Here is a 24,552-nt window from a genome sequence, read left to right on the forward strand (position 1 = left end):
AAATAATACAATGGTCATTTTAATAGAATTAATTCTAACAAACCAGGAGAGTGAGAGATTCTGCCACTCTAGTAAGTCAGCTTTGAGTCGTTTGAAGAGCGCAAGATAATTGGTCTTATATAATGTTGAAATAGATTTCGTGAGGTGAAGCCCCAAATAGGGGAGAGAACTAGAGGCCCACTGGAAGTCAAAATTGTCCTGGAGGTAATGGACCTCCGAATCAGGTAACGAGTTATTTAAAGCAATCGTTTTAGAGGAATTAAGCGTTAAACCAGAGGCCTCAGAAAAACGATGAAACAGGTGGAGGAGACCAGGTAAAGAAGCTCTAGGGTTAGATATATACATAAGGACATCATCAGCAAATAGGGCACATTTATGGTCCCGCTGACCGCAGCGGATGCCCAAGATGGCGGGATCAGAGCGGATAGCAATAGCAAGTGGTTCCATACCCAAGGCAAATAGTGGAGAAAGAGAGGACAGCCCTGTCTAGTTCCTCGCTCTATCGAAAGGGAGGCTGATTTATGTCCGCGAACAGAAACTTGAGCTGACGGATTAGAATATAGGGCCCGCAATAATGTCGTGAAATAAGGACCAAACCCAAACTTGTCCAACATCCTAAATAAATAGTCCCAAGATAGACTGTCAAACGCTTTATGAATATCCAATTATAATAATAGGATTTCCCTCTGTGAGTATTGACCCCAATTGGATTGTACAGCCGACGAACGGGGTAAAGTCCGGCGAATTTGATCTGTTTGTCAACCGCTGATGAATCCTGACTGATCATCATGAATATACAGAGCCAAAAATGTATGGAGGCGTAAGGCCAGGATTTTAGTAAGAATCTTTAAATCACAATTGATTAAGGAGAGAGGCCGATAATTAGAAACTATTGAAGCGTCCTTAAGAGGTTTGGGGATGTCACTGATAAATGCCTTGTTTTCGTCAGGGGACACCCGCCCCCCCATCCCGTAAATAGTTAAAGTAGAGAGCCATATGGGGAATCAGGACATCAGGAAAAACTTTATAATAGTTATGAGGAAGACCATCTGGTCCCGGGGCTTTATGAGGGGTAAGGGATTTCATAGCACTCCCAATTTCTTCGCACGAGATAGGCCTTTCCATCAACTCCCTATGAGCATCCTGGAGAGAGGGAAGCGGAACAGAGCTCAAAAAGGCGTCGAGAGAGGAAGAAGCATCTCCCTAAGGCGAGCTATATAGTTTAGTGTAAAAAGAATGACATTTGTGAAGGATCTTACCAGGGTCTTGAGATAACGTTCCATTATCCAATCTGAGTTTAGGGAGAGCTGTCTGGGAATGTCTGGGGGTCAACTTGCGTGCCAATAAGGTGCCAGGTCTATCTCTCCAAGTAAAAAATTACTTAATTAATTTAGACCATCGTAACCGTTTGTCAGCCGTAGTAGTAAGGCAGAGATTTAGTTCAAATCTGGCCTGGTCAAGTTTAAGCAGCAGGTCCGGACCGGGATTTTGCTTATGCTGGGCAACCAAGTCTGTATAGGATTGGGTTTTGGTGGCTAGCAGGTCGTTGCGAGCTTTTTTAATTCGTGAGGAGAGTTGAATAATAAACCCCCTAACTGAGGCCTTATGGGCTGCCCAGTTAATCGCCGGGTTTGTATCCTCCGCTTTATTAAGTTCAAAGTACACTTGTAAGTGTGAGGAGATGTCCCGACAATAGGAGGAGTTACCCAAAATGGAGTCATTAAGACGCCAGCAATAAGCCGTCTTACCAAGTGTACAGGAGGACAATTGAATAGAAATTGGGTCGTGGTCAGACCAAGGCGTGGAGAGAATTTTTAGCAGTGAGGAGTCTGGGGAGTGAATGTGTATGAAGAAATATATGGTCGATGCGAGAAAAACAATTATGGGCCCTAGAATAATGGGAGTAATCTCAAGAAGTCGGGTTAGCTTCTCTCCAAGCATCGACAAAGTCGTAACGATACAGTAGTTGGGCCAGCTTACGGCTCTGCCTAGAAGGGGGCCGAAGCATGGCGGTTTGGGAACGATCCAAAATCTGATCTAATGCTAAATTAGAGTCACCGGCCAAAATAACATCACCTTCAAATTCCTTAGCCATAGAGCTTAATAAGGACTGAAAAAATTCTACCTGGTTGGTATTCGGAGTGTAATAGATTAGAAAAGTGAGTAAGTGTCCCCCCAAGTGGCCTTTCACCAGAAGATACCACCCCTCCCTGTCCTGGATAATTTTAGATTCAGTAAAGGACAAACGGCGAGACAAGCAAAGGGCAACCCCCCCTTTTCTTTTTCGTAGCGTTAGCAAAGTAACAGGATAATCCTTATGAACATATTATGGGGAGAATGAAGGGGGCAAATGTGTCTCCTGCAAAGTAACTATGTCCGCCCCAAAAGAGCGGTATGAGTTAAAGGCCTTTATACGTTTGGAGGGGGAATTGGGCCCCTGAACGTTGTGAGAAAGCAGACGAATAGCTCTGCTAGTTGACCGTAGGGAAGACCTAATCAAAAATCAGGGAACTATACAAAATGGAAACCATCTGCTTTGGGAGCATGAAAATGGTCCAAGGAGTCCATATATGTTGCCAGCTGACCCTGGGGAGGAGGAGAGGGAAAAAGAGAGAGAAGAAACATTCGGAGTATACAAATCCTCATGTCAAATTAACCAATGGTGGTACACACAATATAATAAAGACAAATCAAACAGTGTACCAATAGTAACAGAGCTATAGCCCTGTAGTGGAATGGATCTACCCAGAGATAACTCGGGGAAGAGTCTTCCAAACGAGGAGGACGCATAGACATGCCCCGGCACCAACAATAACAGTAACCCATCAATAATATATCAAAACTTAGTATAGACAAAACAACCGAACCCTCCGTTACCACAATCAACAGGCAGATGTGGGGTAACCCCAAGGTCCCCGCCAATCCTCCCACAATAACGGAGCAGCAGCGGCCAATGTTCCCAAGGAGCCACAGAGAAGCCACCACTAATCAGGAATCACAGAAAAAAAAAAAAAAAATAGAAGATGCAAATTCAAGAAGTCTTCAGCGATTTCCGTGACCCCCTTAGAAGTTGGAGTAGTCCACAATGGTGAAAGCGGAGGAGGTCGAGAAGCCAATTGTGCTGAAGAAGGAGATGTAGGACTATGGGAGATAATGCCCAATTAAAGTAATACGTCCTTGACATCCTGGAACGTAGAGAACCCATAGGGCTTTCCATTAAATGTGAATTGTAGGTGAAAGGGGTAGGCCCAGCGATACCGGATTTCCCTCTGCACTAAGTGGGAAAGCAGCGGCTTAAGAGAGCGCCGTTTCTGGATGGTGGTTGGAGAGACATCCACAAAGATTTGAATCTTATGTCTCGCAAACTCCAGGTCCGGAGTCTCCCTACCGTACTTCATTACCGCTTCCTTGACCTGGAAAAAGTGAGGCTTTACGATGACATCCCTAGGAGGTACACCTTGTCTAGGGGGGATCAATGCTCTATGAATTTTGATTAATCAGTGTGAAGATCAACATCGGGCAATGCAGACTGCATGAGGGTTTGTACGCAGCTAGTGAGATCTTTAACCGACTCACGGAGTCCTCGAATGCGGAAATTGTAGCGCCTAGCCCGATTTTCCAAATCATCAATTTTTGAGTAAGCTTCCGCCAGGCGATCCTGCGAGTCGGTAATCATGTTGGAATTTTGGGATACACTATGGACTGTCGCATCCACCTTAGACTCAATACTGTCCAGGCGTTGGCCCAATTCCTGAGAATCCTGTTTAAGGTCAGCCACCAATTTTGAAGTAGCTCTATCCAGTTCGCGTTGTAGTAAATCAGCGAACCGAGCTATTAAGGTTGCATCACCGGAGTATTGTGGCGGATCAGGAGGAATTGCTGGCGAGTGAGCAGGGCTGTCATCTACAGGTTCTGGGCCACTGTTCTGGCTGGAGAAGATGGCTGCTATCTCACTACTCAGTGGAGAGGAGGCAGGGGAATCGTAGCCTAAGGAGCCGGCCGAAGCCTGGGACTCGGGTAGTGCAGGGCTGGAAGGTGTCTGGGGGGGGGCAGCAGAGATTCACTCACCCCAGCCAGCGAAGCTGCCGTGGCCCGATCTTGGCCAGTGAGGGATTAAGAGCCCGATTTCCCCCTCTGGGGGAGAGGTGTTGCCTTATATGTAGCAGAGGAGGTAGCAGGGGCCGCGGGCGCTGAGCCGGGCGCCATCTTAGATCCTCCCTTCCCCACAGTGATCGTTAATTGAGCGCCTCCGCGGCTCTTTCCCACCGCCTTCCCAGGCATGATGAGGGTGCCTCAGGGTCCGGTAAGGTCCGGGGGAAGTCCTGGCAGCTGTTCTGCTACGGTGCCCGTGTATAGGCTATTATTGGTGCCAGGGGTGTGCAGAGCTATCGCCGGGACATGCGATCCCGCTGGCTGCGCATGCGCACTCCACCAAGGTTAATTTAAGTGCACACATAAACAATATTTTTGAAAAATATAAAAGGTGAGGTTGCTACAAGTAAATAGATACTAAACATGTATAGCAGCCAGGAATGTGTTTTAAAATCCCTGGTTACAGCTGTCATTTATAAATGGTGCCAATGGACAAGTGGTTAAAGTGCCACTGTTTAAAAAAAAAAAAATAAAAAAAATTAAAAATTGAAGTATATATTCCTTACTTAAAGCAGAACTAAGCCCTCAATCCTGAACAGCAGGGTTTCTCAACTGAGGTTCTGCCTTCTCTCATCTTACTTCTGACTGAGGACTATGGGGTTTATAGTGTGTATAGAGCAGTGCACATGACTGCAACTAATGTGGCCTGCTCATTCTGAACAAACGGAAGTGGGGAGATAGGTTCCCGGAGGATGTTACAAGGAGGCATAAAAAGCAAGAAAATTGTAATTAAAATAGATTACAAAGTAAGTAGATATGTATGGATTATTTATGGAGCTTTAGGATATAATTTAGTGTCACTTTAAAGAATAAATCAGATTGAGACTGATATGAACAAATTGCAATGGTAACGATCGTAATATACATACAATATAATGTGTTCTTGTGGCTATGTGATAATAGATTTATTTGGATTATGACGGACCGGCAGGCCTATATTTACCCAGTTCTGATCATAAATTTCACTGGATATATAGCTGTTGGGCACTCAGTCTGCCCCCTAATTACTGTGTGCCAAGCTGTCATCGGGGCTGAGTACCATGCAGCAGAGAAACATTGGTGACAGATCCAAGGTGCTAGAGATTCCTTTTCCGTCGCCATATTGACTTGACAACTGGCACTGTACCAAGCCAATCTAAGGGGCTGGGTATCATGCAGCAGGGAAATATGGATGACAGATCCCAAATGCTAGAGATTTTTTTTCAGTCACCATATTGACTTGGCAACTGGGATTTGTCCAGCCCTGGTATAAGGGAATGATTGTAGATGGTTACCCTGATTGATGCCCGAACAAATATGGCACCTATCTTCTGAGGGGAAGAAAGATGAAGGTATTTATAGTATGATCTGTTTGAGAAGCAGTAAATTGCCTGCGAGTGTTACATTTTAAGTTCAGGATGCATACATTTATCTCTAAGAAATATATCCAAAGCTAAGTTCACTTTTAATACCATGTTTTTATATATTATGGTTAAGTTGACTACTCATTGACAAAATTCTCCATCTTTCTTAAACAGCCGCCTACAGCAAAAATGCACGCCATCATTGAACGCACAGCAAATTTTGTCTGCAAGCAGGGTGCTCAGTTTGAAATCATGTTAAAGGCAAAACAAGCCCGGAATTCACAGTTTGACTTCTTGCGTTTTGACCACTACCTCAACCCCTACTATAAGCACATACTGAGAGCCATGAAGGAGGGACGCTACACTATGCTGGCGGAAAAAACAAATGAAGAGCATAAAAGTATGATTCCCCCACCGGATATGTTTTGTGGGTTTTTCTTTGGGGACATGTAATCATGCATTGTAATTTTTATTTTGGGTGTTTATGAACGTTTTTGATGACTGTTGAAAACTTAAAGTAAAAAGGGGCAATTCCACCTTTTCAACCCAAAATGTAAAGATTAATTCCCAACACCCTCCCCACTCCTCTTGTCCCACTGAGCTTATCTGCTGTGCTGATAATCTCCTGTTATCTATGTCTGCAAGTGTACCACTTTTACACCAAAGTATAATTCTTTGGGGAGCACAGAGTTTAAAAGTGGAATTCCCCTTTTAGAAGCAGTTACAGTAGAACTGATCATGAAAACTAGTGTCTAATTACAGCTGTTTATCATAAGACTATATTAGAGATCTGTTAACATGGGTGCTATTCTTTCAGAACTGCTTCACTCCACATACAAGTCTATGGGGTTGCAAAAATAGGATGATACAGGTAGACAGGAGGTCGTATGCACCTGTCATTGTATGCTGGTCGCAGATGCAAGCAGGATACACTCAAAAGCACTTTGCAGTTGCCCATTGACTTGGGTCTAAAACTTATTAAAATCCTTCACTCTTTTTCACATTACATCTTGGTTAATTGGTACTTTTGCTTAAAAAAAATTAAAGCTACTGAGTACAAATTCCCATTTAAAAATTGGAAACTGCAAAAATATGCTTGAAGGGAAACTAAGGGTTTGGGGTTAATTTTTGGTTGTGAACACTTACATATACCCAGTGAAATGACTGGCCTTAGGGGCTACACAAAGATTAAACAAATCCTCCCTACATAAGTTGTACCTGTTTATAAGACCTGATGCCCCTACATCCGTTCAGAGTGCAGAATTTACACAGGATCTCTCAGTTCTGAAAGTTATACTCCAGTGCAGGGAGAGCTCTGAGAACTGATTTGGAGGGAAGGGACATACTCCCCTGCACACAGGAGCAGAGCTGAGGCTGTCAATCACAGGCTGTGACTTCCCTATCACCTTTTTCCTCTTGGTGTCAGGAAAACTCTTCAGAAGTGACTCAGAAGTGACTCATGCTGATAGCAGAGGAACAAAGAAACAGACAGAAGTGACACTTGGTACTCTGGATTGAGACACGCACACACTATAGCGGGATAAGCTTTGTTCACATTTCGTGTCAGAGGTTTACATCCACTTTAAATTCCCCAAAAGAGTTACATTCAAGTCATGCATGAGCTCTGTTACAGTTGCTTGTGCTCCCAACTGATCACATGTGCAGCAATATTGCAGCTGTTGAACAGAGGCTAAGATAGCCGCTTCCTTGCTTTACTTTTTAGGGCTGGTTTACACCATAAAAACGTACACCGGATGCTTTCCGGATACGTTTTTGCTTATAGTTGATATCACTATAAATCACCCCAGATGTGTTTCTGTATGCATGTTTGTGATTTTTTTTTTTTTTGAAGTTTTTTGGATCCATGTCCACATACAATCCTATAACCCCAATCTACAATAGGGTGTAGTGTTTGTAACAATAGTTCACAGCTTTGTAATACAAAAGGGGTACATAGCCATGTATACAAAAGATATAAGTACAGATCTCAAACCACAACATTTTCTATACAATGCTTCTTCCTTTTTTTTTTTTTTCTTCTTTTTTTTTTTTCTTTTTTTTTTTAAAACTTCAGAAAGAAGGCAAAAAGAATAAGCACAAAATACAAAACAAAAATAATCTAAGCAAACCAGTCTTCCACTGAGCTAAACTCAAAAAATCAAAAAGTCAAGCTGCCTCAGCCTATCCATAGGTAATGCAGTAAATTAAAGTTCAGTGCTTGCCATAAGCAAATTTTTTAGCAAATATGTATATGTCCCCAATACCTATTCAGGAACTGATAGTACACTAGTTATATCAAAGCAGACCTGAAGAGACTTCGCCACTTAACGGTCTATCCTTAACTAATCCCAGTGTACCCAACCAGGCATCCCAAATGGTCCTATTTTTGCTGTCACATCCTCTATGTTGATAAACTAGTTTCTCTCTAATTAGGGTATCATTAACAGCTTTAATCCATTGGATATGGGAAGGAGGGGTGCGAGACAACCATTTCTGAGCTATGAGCTTCCGAGCAACAAACAGCACTCAGAGGATGGCTGTACAGACATGTGGAGTATATAACTCCTCATCTATAGCTCCCAATAGGCAGATCTTGGGATCTAATGGTAAATTAAGACACCATTCTTGTTAATCATTGTTATAATATGAGACCAATATCTTACCAATTTTGGGGCATTTCCATAACATTTGAGTAAGGGTGCCATTATTCATTTCACACCTAGGACAGACAGGAGAGCCCCTCCTACTCCAAACATACAACCGCTGAAGAGTGCGGTAAGTACGGTGAATGATAAAAAGTTGGGTAAGCTTCTGGGCTGAAGACAGAGACTTTAATTACATATTCTAATACGGTGGACCATTTTTCATCTGAGATGGTATCTACATCAACCGACCACTGTGCTCTACAATTGAGGGACATCACCTTAGAAACCCTGTGCATAATGGATTGGTACATTGAAGATATTTGACCCTTTCTTGTGGTTGAGGATATAGTTCAAGTACTACCGGTTCAGTAAATGACCATGAAGAGGTTTTAGATTTGTGCCGAAATAGCATGTCCAAGCTGCAGGTACTGAAAAAAAACCTGTTTAGGCAAGTCATATTCGAGCTGCAAGGTATGAAAATCTTTCAATAACTGACCATGATTCAGTTGTGGTATATATCTAATTCTATCAATCAATGCTAAGGTAGGGTATTGGGACATAGTTCCAAACTCACCCGCCTCCAGACATTCTATCAAATTATCTTTGGATAGAACACCCACTAGGAGCGGCTTAATGGTGTCGACATAACCACCATCCTGCCAGGCAGTAAGATGTTGGAGTTGCTCAGCCAAATAATAATAAAATGGATTAGGCACCGCCAACCCCAAGCTTATGATACTTTTTTTAATTTTTCCTAGTGTGTGTGTCTGTGTGTGTTTCCCCCCCCCCCCCCCCCCCCCCCCTAGGGTTTCCTGGGTTTTTTTTTTTATATGTGATGCTTTCCAGTATGTTTTTGATGCATTTAGATATGATCTGGCACGTTTTGCCACGCTCCACTACAGTTCTGTGCAGAAAAATGCTGTATGCACTGTAGCTGACTGAACTTGTGTGAATTATGCCATTGGCACCCATATATGATCTACAGAGATGGATAGATATCACATCAGTCCCTAATACTCAAGGGGCGTACAGTCTAAGGTCCCTAACTTACATTCATACTTACACATACTAGGGCCAATTTAGACAGGAGCCAATTCACCTACCAGCATGTCTTCAGAGAGTGAGTTTGTGTATATGTACACACACACACTCACTCACTCTCTCTCTCTCTTTCAGAAAGGGATCATTAAGAGAGACTGGACTCGGCTCAAGGAGAGTCTTTGTCCCAGCTAAGTATTTTAGTTAAAAAAAATATATAATTAGAACCACTTTAAGGGAAGTCTTTGTTTTGATAAGCATAGGTTTCTTTAGGCCTTTTGCACAGGGTCATTAAAGTACAGTGTATGGGCGTAAAGTGTAAAATACATCTGTTATGGTGCCTGAGAGTCACAACTGCAGTGTATTTTTGCCCAAAGCAATGAATTACAGAAAACTACTACACATATATAACCACTGGTGTGTGCACTTGCAGGTGTATAGGCGGATTTTTCAAAATGTAAAATTTATGCACATGCATGAATAGATGCCAGTGCCAGCACATATATGTGCACAGCATTTTATGATATGCATTTCCATGGGCAAAAGTATGCTGCAGCCTAGGAACGCGAGCCACACAGTATCAGACATATTTTACACTGTACGCCGATATGCTGAACTTTACAACTGTGTGAAAGTGGCCCTAATGTGCGTTACTATTGGTGCCTATAATCTGTTTAAGTACTGCGTTCAAGGCCCTTGAAAAGTGCCACCCAAACACTTGCACAGTTTGCTACATCTTAGATTTGAAGCCAAGTTTACATGTAAGCTGAGTGACAATGTATCCTCACCCCTGAATAGGAGCAATGTGTGTTCCTTTCATCCATTTGTATCTGTCTGTTTTCGAGTGTAAAACAGCAATTTATTTCTACGGGTTTGTGGATGTAATCGGATTATCATCAATGCCTCGTCCTATTCCCTTTAGATGGATCTGAACGGATGCTCAAACTGCTGATTCTAAATCAGTATTCATTGTTTGTTTTTTCTTAGCAGAAACACATGATGAAACTGATGACACCTGTGGGGGGGAAAAAACCCTTCTTGTTTAAGCAGCAAGAATTCTGAAGGTTTTTTTTTTTTTTCTTTGATGTTGGTATATAACACTTGGTTCAGTTTTTATGCATCATTTGCCCAAAACCGCTAATAATTCCAGCATTATCAAGTTTTGCTCTATGTATTTAAAACCTGCCTGTAATTTTTACATTTTATTTCTAAGCTATTGTATTTAACCAATTCAATACCGGGCAATTTTACACCTTCCTGCCCAGGCTATTTTTCAGGTTTCAGCGCTCTCACACTTTGACAATTGCGCGGTCATACAACATTGTACCCAAACTAAAATGTTATCATTTTCTTCACACAACTAGAGCTTTCTTTTGGTATTTAATCATCGCTGGGGTTTTTATTTTTTGCTAAATTAACAAAAAAAGACCGAAAATTTTGAAATAAAACACGTTTTTCTTTGTTTCTGTTATAAAAGTTTGCAAATAAATAATTGTTCTTCATAAATTTAGGCCGCGATGTATTCTACTACATGTCTTTGGTGAAAATAACCCAAATTAGGATGTATTTTATAGTTTGTGAACTCTTTAACCTTCCTACAAACTATGGTATAGATCTGAATATTGATCAATCCTGAAGTACTGACAGTCAATCTAATTTCTTGAGGTCCACGAATGTCATAATAGTACAGATCCCCCAAATGATCCCTTTTTGCAAAGTAGACAGCCCAACGTACTTCATAAGAGGAATGGCGAGTTTTTTGAAGTTGTATTTTTTTTTTGTCATTTTTCGGAAAATGAAAAAATAAAAATTTTATTCACAATTTTTTTTTTTTTACATACTGTCACCAGTGCAGTACAGTGTCATATAACTGGCATGGCGGTGATCAGGGACACTGACTGGTGACAGTGTGGGGGGAAAAAAAAAATGTATTTAATTTTTTTTATTTTTTATTACTTTTCTTTTTTTTAAGATTTTTTTTTTTTCATATTTCACTATGTCCAAAGTAGTACAGTGTTGCCATAGTAACATTGTACTACTTTGAGGAAGTGATCAGTTTTTTTTTTTTTTTTTTACACAATTTGCTTATAGCAAAGAATTACTTTGCTGTAAGCAAGCATTTACCTGAATGACATCGATTCATTCAGGGTTTTTTTTTTTTTTTTTTTTTTTTTTTTTGTGCTTTGCTGTGATTTGGCCACAGCTAATCAGATGACATGTGCATGTGATTAGCTGTGACCATTCACAGCTAGACACTAGTATACAATGGATGGCATGAATGAAGCCATCCATTGTATACAACTGTCATGTGATTGGTGATTGGTCACATGGTACCGGCAACGGGGGCCGGTACTCAGATCTGTCATCGGCCGTGTCCGAGGTACACGGCCATTGACAGATCGCGTGGCTCTGCAAGCGCGCGAACTGCGCATGTGCGGGAGGACGCCTTATGGCGGCCTCCCGGAAAGCTAGTACATTTTTCAGGACGCCATACGGCTATTGGCCGGGCGTCAAATGGTTAGAGAGAACATTGATGATTTACTGTCAATAATGACCCATTTCAATTTGTCCTTCTAGAAACTGTGGTAAGCACAGATAATGTCGATGAGGAGGATGATGACGATGATGATGAAGACAGTGATTACTTACATCCAAGTCTGTTTGCCTCAAAGCGATGTAGTAGGCTTGAAGAGCTCACAAAGGTACATATGAAAAGCACTTTATTTAATTTTTAAAAAATGCAATTAAATTGAAAATTCTAGTTTAAATTGAAATAAAATAAACTGAAATGCAGATCATGATATTTTGTCATGGAAGTCTGTGCAGGGATGTGCAATTCATGTTGGCCGACACCCGGGACATGTAGTTCCGGGCGCTGGGTAGGTAGGTGGTTTTTTTTTTTTTTTTTTTTTTTTTGCCTTTAGCCCTGCTGCGGGCAAGCAGCAGGGCCCACCTGTCAGGTGAAAGCATTCAGGCAGCAGCGCTGCCACTGATTGCTTCCACACAGCCTACAGTGCCAGCTGCTGCTGCCCCTCGCCCGCTATATGTCCCATGTTCCGTTTGCCCATCAACGGGCCCGGGACTGGTTCAGTGGGTGCCGGCGGAATGTTGCAATGCGGTTATAGAGGAGGGATGAGAGCGGATAAGTCCGCTCCCCTCCCCTTCTTGCCCTGATCACTTCTGGGTCCCCATTGTCAGATTCCCGGCCATCAAAGCCAGGAATATATAATACATTGTGATGTGCACTGCATTACATTCAGGGGAGCACAGAGGAGACATCCGGAGTCTTTTAGAGCCAGGATGTCTCAAAAAAGAGAACATTAGTCACATGCCTGATGAAGGGGTCCTGCGAGACTCCGAAATGTTGCCTTGCTGTAACTATGTGAGCGTTCAGTAAAACTTTTGGACCAATATTGGTGATCCTCTGTGTGCTGGTGACATTTTCCTTTAAAGATAGCATGTCGCCAAAAATCATCACATAGGGGACTTTTTGTCCCCTGTATGACCAAAAAAAAAAAATGTAAGTAGCACCATAGCATATAACCACCCCCCCCCACATATGTATGCACGCACAAACGTAAAAGCACGCGCTGGGGCACCTACACATGAAAACGATTATTGTGATACACGTTGCATATCGCTGCGCACACCAGAGCAAGAGCAATAATTCTAGCACCAGACCTCCTCCGTAACGCTAAACTGATGACCTATAAGAAGATTTAAAACCGGCACCTATAGAAAATATAGGGTACTAAAGTTTGTTGCCGTTTCACGAGCGCACGCAAATTTAGGTTTGACATGTTGGATATCTATTTGCTCGATGCAACCTCGACTTTTATATTTTATAAAAAAAAAATTGGATAATGTATTGCTTTTTGTGCCCTAAAATTAACTTGTATATTTTTTACTGAAGTTTTGCATTTCCTGGACCTTTGTGATATCGTGTCTCATAAAAAATTGGAACTATTTCATTCTCTAGGGCCTCTGCTTTCAGAAAATATATCATGTTTGAGGTTTGTGTAATCTTCAGGCCTTAAATGATTTTTGAAACGTATGCAAAAACCGTAAAATGGCTCTGGCAGCAGAAAAGGATAAAGTCCGACACACCCTTTTCCTGACTAGCAGCCAATCGGTGCTCCTTACACTGCAAGGTCTCTCCCCGCCCTGCTAGACCCCAGGTACTGTGCTGGTGACGGAGGGGAGGAGGAGAGATATACAGCATATTGTTAAAAATATTAAACATTTAAGTTGCCATAAAGCCCCTTTTGTTTTTAAAATCCCCCGACATTCCATAAAGCACCTCAGAATTAAATATGGTTTTGGTTAAAATTTATTTTTATCAGGACAAGTAGATTGGGACACCAATTTAGACCCTGGACAAGACGTTTTTAAAAAAATTTCCATACCCCTGCTGTGACAACCTATGGGAGCAAGAGTTAGTTTAACTTCTATATTTGGAAAGATACTGGAGAGTTTAATAAAAGACCACATAGATGAGGTCTTGCTGGAAAAAAATATTTTAAGCAACAGACAGCATGAATTCATGAAAGACAGAAGTTGTCAAACAAATTTAATTTCTTTTTATGAGGAGGTGAGCAAAACCTTGGACAGAGGGGTGGCTGTGGATGTGATATACTTGGATTTTGCAAAAGCATTTGACACAGATCCCCACACATGGCTAATGTGTAAGGTAAAGTCTACGGGCTTGGAAAAATCCGTATGTAAATGGGTAGAAAACTGTCTAAAAGATTGTATTCAAAGAGTAGTGGTTAATGATTCATACTCTGCATGGTCTAGGGTTGTCATTGGTGTACCCCAAGGTTCAGTGTTGGGACCCTTACCTTTTAATATATTTATAAACGATATAGGGAATAATGTCCTTACAGGATGTTACAAGCTGACCTCAATGCACTGTTTAATTGGGCAACTACAAAAAATGGCCACTGCCCCAGTCTATAACTGACCTTCATAGCAAGGAGCACATGGAAGGGCGACGCATGTCAAACAAAAAAGAAAAATTCCCAGCTCTAACTTGCCAACCAGCCTGCAAGCAAACCAAATTAACCTGCCTAACAGTATGCGTTAAGAACGGGTTTATTTAGCACACATTTGCAAATACATGTGTAAGCTACAGAGCCTCGTCACGGCACCCCAGTATTCTGTAGTTCCTAACTCTCCAATTTTAAGAGTCCCCCCATAGTAGAGGCACATGTATTTAATGGATAGACTGAGGGAGCCCACCCCTCCTTAAAGGTACAGGAGCACACTGGACACCCAGCATGTAGCACAGTGGCAGCTAAGGTGTCCAGTGCACCCCCTCGACCAACAATTCAACAGTACAAAAAATGGCCACTGTCCCAGTCTATAACAGGCCTTCACAACAAGGAGCACATGGAAGGGCAACGCATGTCAAAAAACAGGAAAATTCCCAGCTCTAACTTGCCAGCCTGCCTGCAAACAAACTGAATTAACCTGTTGCAAATGTGTGCTGACTAAACCCCTGTTTTTAACGCATACCGCTAAATACATGCATAAGCTACAGAGCCTCGTCACGGCACCCCAGTATTCTGTAGTTCCTAACTTTCCATTTTTAAGAGCCCCCATAGTAGAGGCACTTGGGCTATGTGGCAAATGAGGTTTAATGTTAATAAATGTAAGAGTATGCACTTGGGGGCTAAGAATATGCGTGCATCATACATACTAGGGGGAGTACAACTGGGGGAATCAATGGTGGAGAAGGATCTGGGAGTTCTGGTAGATCACAAGCTTAATAATGGCATGCAATGCCAAGCTGCGGTTTCTAAAGCGAGCAAAATTGTCTTGTATTAAAAGAGGTGTAGACTCCAGAGAGAGAGAATTTTATCCCTGTACAAATCATTAGTTATACCTCATCTGGAATATGCAGTTCAGATTTGGGCACTAATTCACAAAAAGAACGTTGGAGAAAGTACAGAGAAGGGCAACCAAACTGATACGAGGCATGGAGGAGCTCAGCTATGAGGAGAGATTAGAGGAATTGAATTTATTCTCTTGAGAAGAGATTAAGGGGGATATGATCAACATGTATAAATACATCAGTGGTTCATATAGTGAACTTGGTGTAGAGTTATTCACCCTGAGGTCATCACAGAGGACAAGGGGGCACTCTTTATGTCTGGAGGAAACACAATTTAATCTCCAAACACAGAAAGTTCTCTTCACAGTGAGAGCTGTAAAAATGTGGAATAGACTCCCTCAAGAGTTGGTTCTGGTCAGCTCAGTGGATTTCTTTAAAAAAGGCCTTGAGTCTTTCCTAGACGCACATAATATAACAGGATACTAACATTTATAGGTAAAGTTGAAGGGAATATCCGATTGCCTCTCAGGGGATCAAGAAGTATTTTTTTCTGCCCCTGCAGGGGCAAATTAGGTAATGCTTTGCTGGGTTGTTTTTTTTTTTTTTTTTTTTTGCCTTCCTCTGGATCAGCTGTGGGTATAGGATTATAACTTTTTTTTTTTTTTTTTTTAATGGTTGAACTGGATGGACTTTTTTCAGCCAGACTAACTATGTAAGAGGTTGTGTTAGACGTCTACAGGGTTGTAACACACAGGCATGACTAAGACTAAGTGAAGACTTGCTGTGCAGAAGTTTTCAGGTGATTGGGCTGCATCCTGGATATTAAGGTCATTGCTGTGCAATCCCTCTGCAATTAAAGGGAAAGTATAGCTAAAGCTACTTCTGTGGATCACAGAAGTGCAGTTTATTCTGCACTCCTTTGGCCCGTTTTTAAGCCATCAGCAGGCTAAAGCCCGCTGTCGGCTGATGTCACAGAGGCGGTCCAGGCTCTGAAAAGATCCTGACCATATGGTCAGGATCCAGCCAGAAGCCTAGGCTGGCACTTGGCTCAGCCTCTTGGTGATCTGCTGAGAGCCTGAGCCAGCTGCTCCCCCACAGCCCAGTAGTCCAGTTTGCTCTGGAGGGACAGAGCAGAGAGTCAACAGTTCTGTTCACGGAACACTGAGAACTGAGTTATCAGCGGTATTTGATCACTCAGTCCTCAGTCTTGAAGTCTGTGAGTGTCAGATAAAGCATTAGATTGCTGCATCTACCCAGGTGGACCTGTATTATATTTATGGGATTACATTTTGGCTGATAAGTGATTCTGTTCCTAGGTAAATGAAGTATGTCTGTTGTTGAAAAAAAGCCTGTTTCAGTGAAGTAGTAGTTCTGAGCAGTGAGCTATGTCTGCAGGATGCAGCTCATTGCTCAACTGAAATTTTACGTACAGTAAATAATAGCTCAATGTTTCATATTCTGTTTTTTATTTTCTTGAAATATATTTTGGTTATTTGGTTTGCCCTTGATTGGCATTTCATTGCTGTTTTTCCCCTAATTTTTTATTTCACATTTTTTTCATTTCACAACATTATTTTTTGAAAAGTAGCACTTTTATCTAGACTTTTTTTTTTTTTTTTTCTTTTCAGCCCTTAAAGGTGATTGATCCAGACCACCCACTAGCAGCTCTTGTCAGAAAAGCTCAGAATGAAAAGATGGCCTCTCAGCTAGCTGCTAATGTTGCACCTGCTCCACCTCCAGCTACTCAGACAGAAAGCACTACCGAGAGTAAGTGAGATGTGAAATCCGTTTGTAATGGATGTCTTTTTTTTTTATCACCCTTCCTTGTTTTTTCTATGTCATTTAAACATGTGATTTTTAGTTTTGTTGCAACACTACTAGAAATATGGAGGACGGATGTCTATAGTAAAACTTTGTTTCACTTTTCACATCTGTTTTACTAAAACAAGGTTTACATCACTTCCTCCTGCAATATGATTGCAATAAAGTTAGGTAAATATAAAAGAAAAACAACCTAAAAATTAGAGCCAGGTATGATCAATTTAAAAAAGAAAATACATCAAAATGTTTTAAAGTCACCCCATTCCACATACATGCACATACGAACATAAACCTGTGCTGTGCACTTGGGGGTAAGAGCAATAATTCTAGGGGCATCATTCAAAGTTATTGCTAACTGCTGAGCTTTAAAAGCGGCATTAAACTGTATCTGAACTTGACAAACTGAAGATGCTATTTGATTAATTTTTAATATTCAAGGCAAATTCAGCCATCTATCCATGTCTCCCCATATTTTATTAAATCACTTTGGAAAACACCCCCTTTAGCATTTCTAGTTGTGGCCATCTTTAGTAAGGGCGATTGATTCATGTTGCGTTTACTTCCTGGAGTCCATCTACCATCATGTAGGCAGGAGGGCTTAGTTGAAAAAGCCCCTCCTCCAGATGGAAGAAAAGGGCAATTTTATTTCCACTTTAAAGTTTCACCTATGGACAGTTTTGGGTACCATAGGTTTTCATCTTTTCATGGGCATATGCAATTTTAGGCCAAGGTGTGTTTGCTACCTGTTTACTCAGCGCAACCTCATCTTTTATGTTCTGCCAAAATAGGGCATTGTGTTTTATGTGCAGTAGAATAATTTTGAGGTTTTTTTTTTTTTTTTTTCTGAAAATTTACATTTGATTAGCAGATGCTCCCTGGATCCCACCGACCTGAACAACCTTAGACCCATCTCCCTGCTGCCATTTACATCCAAACTCCTTGAGTGCTTAGGCTATAATCGCCTAAGCTCCCACCTCAACGAAAACAACTTCCTTGATCCCCTACAGTCTGGCTTCCGTTCCCTACACTCCACCGAAACTGCCCTACTCAAACTCACCAACGACCTGCTAACCGCCAAAGCTAATGGCCACTATTCAGTGCTCCTACTCCTCAATCTCTTCGCGGCTTTCAACACAGTCGACCACCCCCTCCTCCTCAAAAAAACTACACTCTCTTGGCCTCAGAGACTCTGCTCTCTCCTGGCTTTCTTCCTATCTATCACGGCGCTCCTTTAGTGTTACCTTTAGCACTGCCACCTCCCCCTCACTCCCCCTCTGTTGGGGTCCCTCAAGATTCTGTCCTCGGGCCCTTCTCTTCTCCATCTACACCTCCTCCCTTGGCCTACTGATACACTCTCACGGCTTCAACTACCATCTCTATGCCGACGACATGCAAATCTATGTATCTACCACTCACCTCACCCCTTCAGTCTCCGCCCGAATCACTAGCCTACTGAATGACATATCTGATTGGATGTCACTCCACTTCCTCAAACTGAACCTTTCCAAAACCGAGCTCCTAGTTTTCCCCCCAGCCCCCCCCCCCCCCCCCCGACCTCTCCATCACGTCCAACAATGCCACCATCAGTCCCACCCCACAAGCCAGAGTACTAGGCATCAGCCTAGACTCCAATCTGTCCTTCCAGCCCCAGGTCCAATTGCTGACAAACTCATGTAGACTCCACCTCTGCAACATCTCCAAAATACGTCCGTTCCTAACCCCGGAAACTACTAAGCAACTCATTCACTCCCTTATATCATGACTTGACTACTGTAACTCCCTCCTCACTGGCCTACCTCACCACAGGCTATCCCTGCTTCAGTCTATCCTGAATACTGTGGCCAGATTCCTCCACCTTACTAACCGCTCCGTATCCGCCACCCCCCTCTGCCAATCCCTCCACTGGCTTCCGATTGCCCAACGAATCAAATTCAAAATGCTAACACTGATGTACAAAGCTGTCCATAACACTGCCCCAAACTACATCACCGACCTGATATCCAAATACCACCCAAACGTACTCTCCGCTCTTCACAAGACCTCCTGCTCTCTAGTTGCTTGGTCTCCTCCTCCCATGCCCGTCTCCAGGACTTCTCCAGGTCTTCCCCCATCCTCTGGCACTCCCTACCCCAATCCATCAGACTATCACCTACTCTCCTCTCCTTTAGGCGCACCCTGAAAACCCACCTCTTCAGGGAAGCCTACCCCGCCCTCAGCTAATTGCCGATCTCCTCCACTCTTCCTACCACTCCATCCCCCACAGCTATTCCTCCCGTACCACTATCCCCTCCCTCCTAGATTGTAAGCTCCAAGGAGCAGGGCCCTCGAACCCCTCGTGTATCGCATTGTAATGTTATTGTACGGTCTCCTGTATTGTCTCCCATTGTAATGTGCACTGCTGAGCAAACTGTTGGCGCTATATACAGTTGCAAGAAAAAGTATGTGAACCCCTTGGGATTACGTGGAGTTTTGCATGAATTTGGCATAAAATGTGCTCTGAACGTCATCTAAGTCACAACAATAGAAGAACACCGTCTGCTGAACATAATACTACACAAACATTAGATGTTGCCATGGTTTAATTGCACATAACATGTAAACATTCACCGTGCAGGGAGGAAAAAGTATGTGAACCTTTGGACTTGCACAACGATCTGGAGTAATGTTGGACCACTCCTCTTCAAAAAACTGTTTCAGTGTAGCAATATTCTTGGGATGTCTGGTGTGAATCACTCTCTTAAGGTCATGCCACAGCATTTCAATCGGGTTGAGGTCAGGACTCTGACTGGGCCACTCCAGAAGGCGTATTCTGTGCTGTTGCAGCCATTGTTTTGTTGAATTACTTGTAGGCTTTGGGTCATTGTCCTGTTGCATCACCCATCCTCTGCGGAGCTTCAGTTGGCGGACAGATGGTCGTACGTTTTCCTGCAAAATGTCTTGATAAACTCTGGAATTCATTTTCCCATCAATGACAACAATCCGTCCAGGCCCTGAGGCAGCAAAGCAGCCCCAAACCATGATGCTCCCTCCGCCATGTTTTACAGTGGGGATGAGGTTTTGATGTTGGTGTGCTGTGCCTTTTTTTTCTCCACACATAGTGTTGTGTGTTCTTCCCAAACAACTCAATCTTGGTTTCGTCCGTCCACAGCATATTTTGCCAGTAGTGCTGTGGAACATCCAGGTGCTCTTTTGCAAACTTCAAACGTGCTGCAATATTCTTTTTGGACAGCAATTGCTTTCTCCGTGGTGTCCTCCCATGTACTCCATTCTTGTTTAATGTTTTCCTTTTTGTAGATGTGTCAACAAAAATGTTAGCATGTGCCAGAGATTTCTGTAGGTCTTTAGCTGACACTCTGGGATTCTTCTTTACCTCATGCAGCATTCTGCGCTGTGCTCTTGCAGTCATTTTTACAGGACGACTACGCCTAGGGAGAGTAGCAACAGTGCTAAACTTTCTCCATTTGTAGACAGTCTGTCTTACCGTGGACACATGAACATCAAGGCTTGGAGATACTTTTGTAACCCTTTCCAGCTTCATGCAAGTCAACAATTCTTGATCGTAGGTCTTCTGAGAGCTCTTTTCTGCGAGGCATGGTTCACATCAGACAGTGCTTCTTGAAACCAGTAAACCCAAAACAGGTGTGTGTTTGTTAAGGGCAGGACAGCTGTCAGCAATACATCCAATATCATCACACTGATTGGAGTCAAGGTTGGCTCACTCCTGGCTCCAATTCGCTCTGGGAGAAGTCATTAAGCTAGGGCCTCACATACTTTTTCCTCCCTGCACTGTGAAAGTTTCCATGTTATGTGCAATTAAACCATGGCAACATCTAATGTTTGTGTAGTATTATGTTCAGCAGACTGTGTTCTTCTATTGTTGTGACTTAGATGACGTTCAGAGCACATTTTATGCCCAATTCATGCAAAACTCCACGTACTCCCAAGGGGTTCACATACTTTTTCTTGCAACTGTAAATACTGTATAATATGTGTCATAAACTGCAACTGCCACCATAATATTCTCCAGGGTCTCTGTATTTAGAAAATAATATGTTTGTGGGATGTAAATAATCTTTAGGCCTAACATTTGTTTTTTTAACTTGCCTAATATGAAGGAAAAAATGTCTTGAATAATAAATGGATTCAGCTGTTTATGTTGCAAAAATATCCATGTAAGAAATTCCAAGTGAATAAAATCTTACACACACACTTGGACACGGGCACAATTTTAGTTTTTTCAGGTATTTACCAAAACATATTCAAGCTATAGTTATATAATGTATATGGGCTGAAAGTACAAAATTAGAGGGTATGTACATCCAAATTGGAGGAAGGGTTTGGGAATTACAGCTCTTAAGAATAGCCATCCCCCCTTTTTAAGGGACCAAAAGCAATTGGACAATTTAATCAAAAGCTTTTTCATGGCCAGGTGTGGGCAACTCCTTCATTATTTGTTCGTCTGTTAAACAGGTAAAAGGTCTGGAGTTGATTCTAAGTGCATTTGGCATCTATTGCTGTGAACCTACATCATGCATTCAAAGGCCATTTGTAAGGCTTCAAAAAAAAAAAAAAAAAAACCCAAATCCATCAGAGAGATAGCAGCAACATTTAGGAGTGGCCAAATCAACAGTTTGGTACATTCTAAGGAATGAGGAATGCACTGGTGAGCTCAGCAACATAAAAAGGCATGGATGTCCACGGAAGACAACAGTGGTGGATAATCGCAGGGTCCTCTCTATGGTAAAGAAAAACCCATTCACAACATCCAGACAAGTGAAGGACACTCTCCAGAAGATGGGCGTATCATTGTCAAAGTCTACAATCAAGAGAGGACTTCATGAGAGCAAATAAGCCCGAAGAATAGAAAAGATTAGACTTTGCCAAAAAAAATCTAAAAAAGCCAGACCAGTTCTGGAAAAGCATTCTTTGGACGGATGAAACTAAGATTAATCTGTACCAGAATGACTGGATGAAAAAAGTGTGAAGAAGGCTTGGAACAGCTCATGATCCAAAGCACACAATGTCATCTGTAAAACTTGGTGGAGGCAGTGTGATGTGGCATGGGCATGCATGGCTTCCAGTGGCACTGGGTCATTGGTGTATATTGATGATGTGATAGACAGAAGTAGCCGGATGAATTCTACAGTGTTTAGAGAGATACTGTCGGCCCAGATTCAGCCAAATGCAGTAAAGTTGATTGGACAGTGCTTCTCAGTACAGTTGGACAATGATCCAAAACACACTGCAAGAGCAACCTAGGAGCTCTTGAAGGAAAAAAAGTGGAATATTCTGCAATGGCCGAGTCAGTCACATGATTTAAACCCAATTGAGCATGCATTTCACTTGCTGAAGGCAAAACTAAAGGCAGAAAGACCCACAAAGAACAACTGAAGACAGCTGCAGTTAGAGCCTGGCAAAGCATCAGAAAAGAGGAAACCCAGTCTTTGGTAATGTCCATGGGTTCCAGGCTTCAGGCAGTCATTACCAGTAAAGGATTCTCAACAAAATATTAAAAATTAACATTTTATTTATGATTATATTCATTTGTCCAGTTACTTTTGGTCCCTTGAAAGAGTTCTGGTGTCGTGGGGGTCCACAAGGAATTCCCTTAATTTGCAGAAATTTCCTCTCACTATTTTACTATGGGACAGGAAATGAAGGGAAATCTCTGCAATGGGACACAGATGGCTAAAAAAAAAAATAAAAAATCTGACATGGGTTTTAACCTTCTCTTGCTCTATCCAGAAAGGAAAAAAAAAATTCCCTATAGTTGTACTTTAACCGCCTCCCGCCCGCCATATAAGGAAATGACGGGCACAAGGAGGTTCTCTCGTCCTCTCACGCGTGTGCGGCTACAGGGGCGCGCAGAATGGCGATCGGTGGTGTGCTGTGTCCCTCAAACACAGTGGATCACCAATCAATGGAAAGAGCTGAAGATGTCGACTCTCGATGAGATGGTTACGATGAGAGCTCATGAGGAGAGGAGAGCTGGTAATCGGCATTACTCAGAGGGGCCATGTATACTGATCATCAGGGCACTAATGATCAGTGTGCCCTGATGATTAGTGTATCCCCATCAATGCCACCTGCCAGTGCCCATCAATGCCACATATCCGTCCCTACCAGTGCACATCAATTCCACATATTCCACATATTCGTGCCCATCTGAGCTGCCTTTCAGTGCCAGTCAGTGCCGCCTAGCAGTGCCATAAATGAGTGGTGCCTGTCAGTGCCGCCTATCAGTGCACATCACTGCAGCCTCATTAGCGCACATCAGTGAAGGAGAAAAATCACTTATTTACAAAATTTTATAACCGGAATTAAGAAACTTTTTTTTTTTTTCGAAATTGTTTAGCAAAAAATAGAAAACCCAGAGGTGATTAAATACCAGAAAAAGAAAGCTGTCTCAAAAAATGTTTTAAAAATTTCATATGGGCACAGTGTTGCATGACCGTCATTCAAAGTGTGACAGCACTGAAAGCTGAAAATTGGCCTGGGCAGGAAGGGGGTATAAGTGCCCTGTAGGCAAGTGGCTAAAGTGTTACTAAACCTAAGACCCTGCATTCACCATATCTGGTCTCCCACAGTACACATAACATGGAAGTGCAATTATTTTAGTAAATATAAACTGCTTTAATAAATACCTTTTTCTCATCAGCAGTTAGAGCAATCTTGTGACTTCAGTCAGTGTCTAGCAGAACACATGTTAAAGCTCGTAGGAGTTTTCATTTTGCTCTAGGATGCAGAACCCCTGACTTCTGTATGGACAGTGTTGATTGGCCCTGTGCTGATCACATGCACTCTGCCAAGGAAAAAAAAAACCCTCTCTAGCAATACAAACTAAGCATGTGCAGAATTACTCCACACAATGTGTCTTATCAGGAGATAATAGGGGGACACTGAAAGAAAGGGGGGGGGATCAGAGAAGTCAGGATCAAACTGACTTTTCACACAAAGCAGAGGATTAACCCCTTAGGTTCCACAGTGAGTATAACAAGCATGCTTTACTGCATATACTGACATTTTACTGTTGAGGGTTTAGTAACCCTTTAATAGTTTATTTTATCAATTAACATAATGAGTAAAAAAAAAAGCCATATCAAATCAATATTTTGGTTTGACCACCCTTTGCCATCAAAACAGCATCTATTCCCCTAGGTACTCGTGCACACAGGTTGTTCCAAACATTAAGGAGAGCTAACCTCAGATTTTCTGTAGATATAGACTGCCTCAAATCATTAATGTAGTCCCAGACAGACTCAATGTTGAGATCAGGGCTCTGAGGGCTAAAGCATCAATTCCAGGACACCTTGTTCTTTACGCTGAAGATAATTCTCGAAGGAGAAGTACAGTCAAAGCTTTTCTGGCTTTACTCTTCCAATGGAACACAGGAGTGCAGTGTATTTTGCCCTCTTGTGACCCGGTTTCAGCCAACAGTAGGCTAAAGCCCGCTGTCTGATGACATCACAGTTCAGTCCAGCCACCCCCACCCGCTCCACAGCCTGGTGCTCCAGTGAGCTCTGGAAGGGCAGAACAGAGAGCTGGTGGCTGACATTCACCAGCTCTCTGCAGCCTGATGACTGAGAGTGACTGAGAGCTGAGCGATCAGCAGTGTTTGATAGCTTGGTTCTCAGTCTTAGAGCTGGAGGGGGACGGATTCAATGCTGAATCCACCTAGGTGATTATAATTGTATTAAAAAAAACAAAACAAAACCCA

General features: G+C 42.4%; 1 protein-coding gene across 5 annotated transcripts in view; it reads left to right on the forward strand.

Annotated features, from left to right (window-relative positions):
- SFSWAP (splicing factor SWAP) overlaps positions 1-24,552 on the forward strand; it is a 233,342-nt gene that overhangs the window by 26,335 nt on the left and 182,455 nt on the right. For all 5 annotated transcript variants that reach the window (XM_089686134.1, XM_089686136.1, XM_089686133.1 and 2 more), the window contains 3 exons: positions 5,670-5,895; positions 11,756-11,880; positions 16,643-16,781. In XM_089686134.1, the coding sequence (XP_089542260.1) occupies positions 5,670-5,895; positions 11,756-11,880; positions 16,643-16,781 (490 nt within the window). The remainder of the gene's footprint in view (positions 1-5,669; positions 5,896-11,755; positions 11,881-16,642; positions 16,782-24,552) is intronic.

The sequence above is a fragment of the Staurois parvus genome, unplaced genomic scaffold (genome assembly GCF_062004578.1).
Source record: "Staurois parvus isolate SC_StPar_1 unplaced genomic scaffold, SC_StPar_1.0 ptg000392l, whole genome shotgun sequence".
Taxonomy (NCBI): domain Eukaryota; kingdom Metazoa; phylum Chordata; class Amphibia; order Anura; family Ranidae; genus Staurois; species Staurois parvus.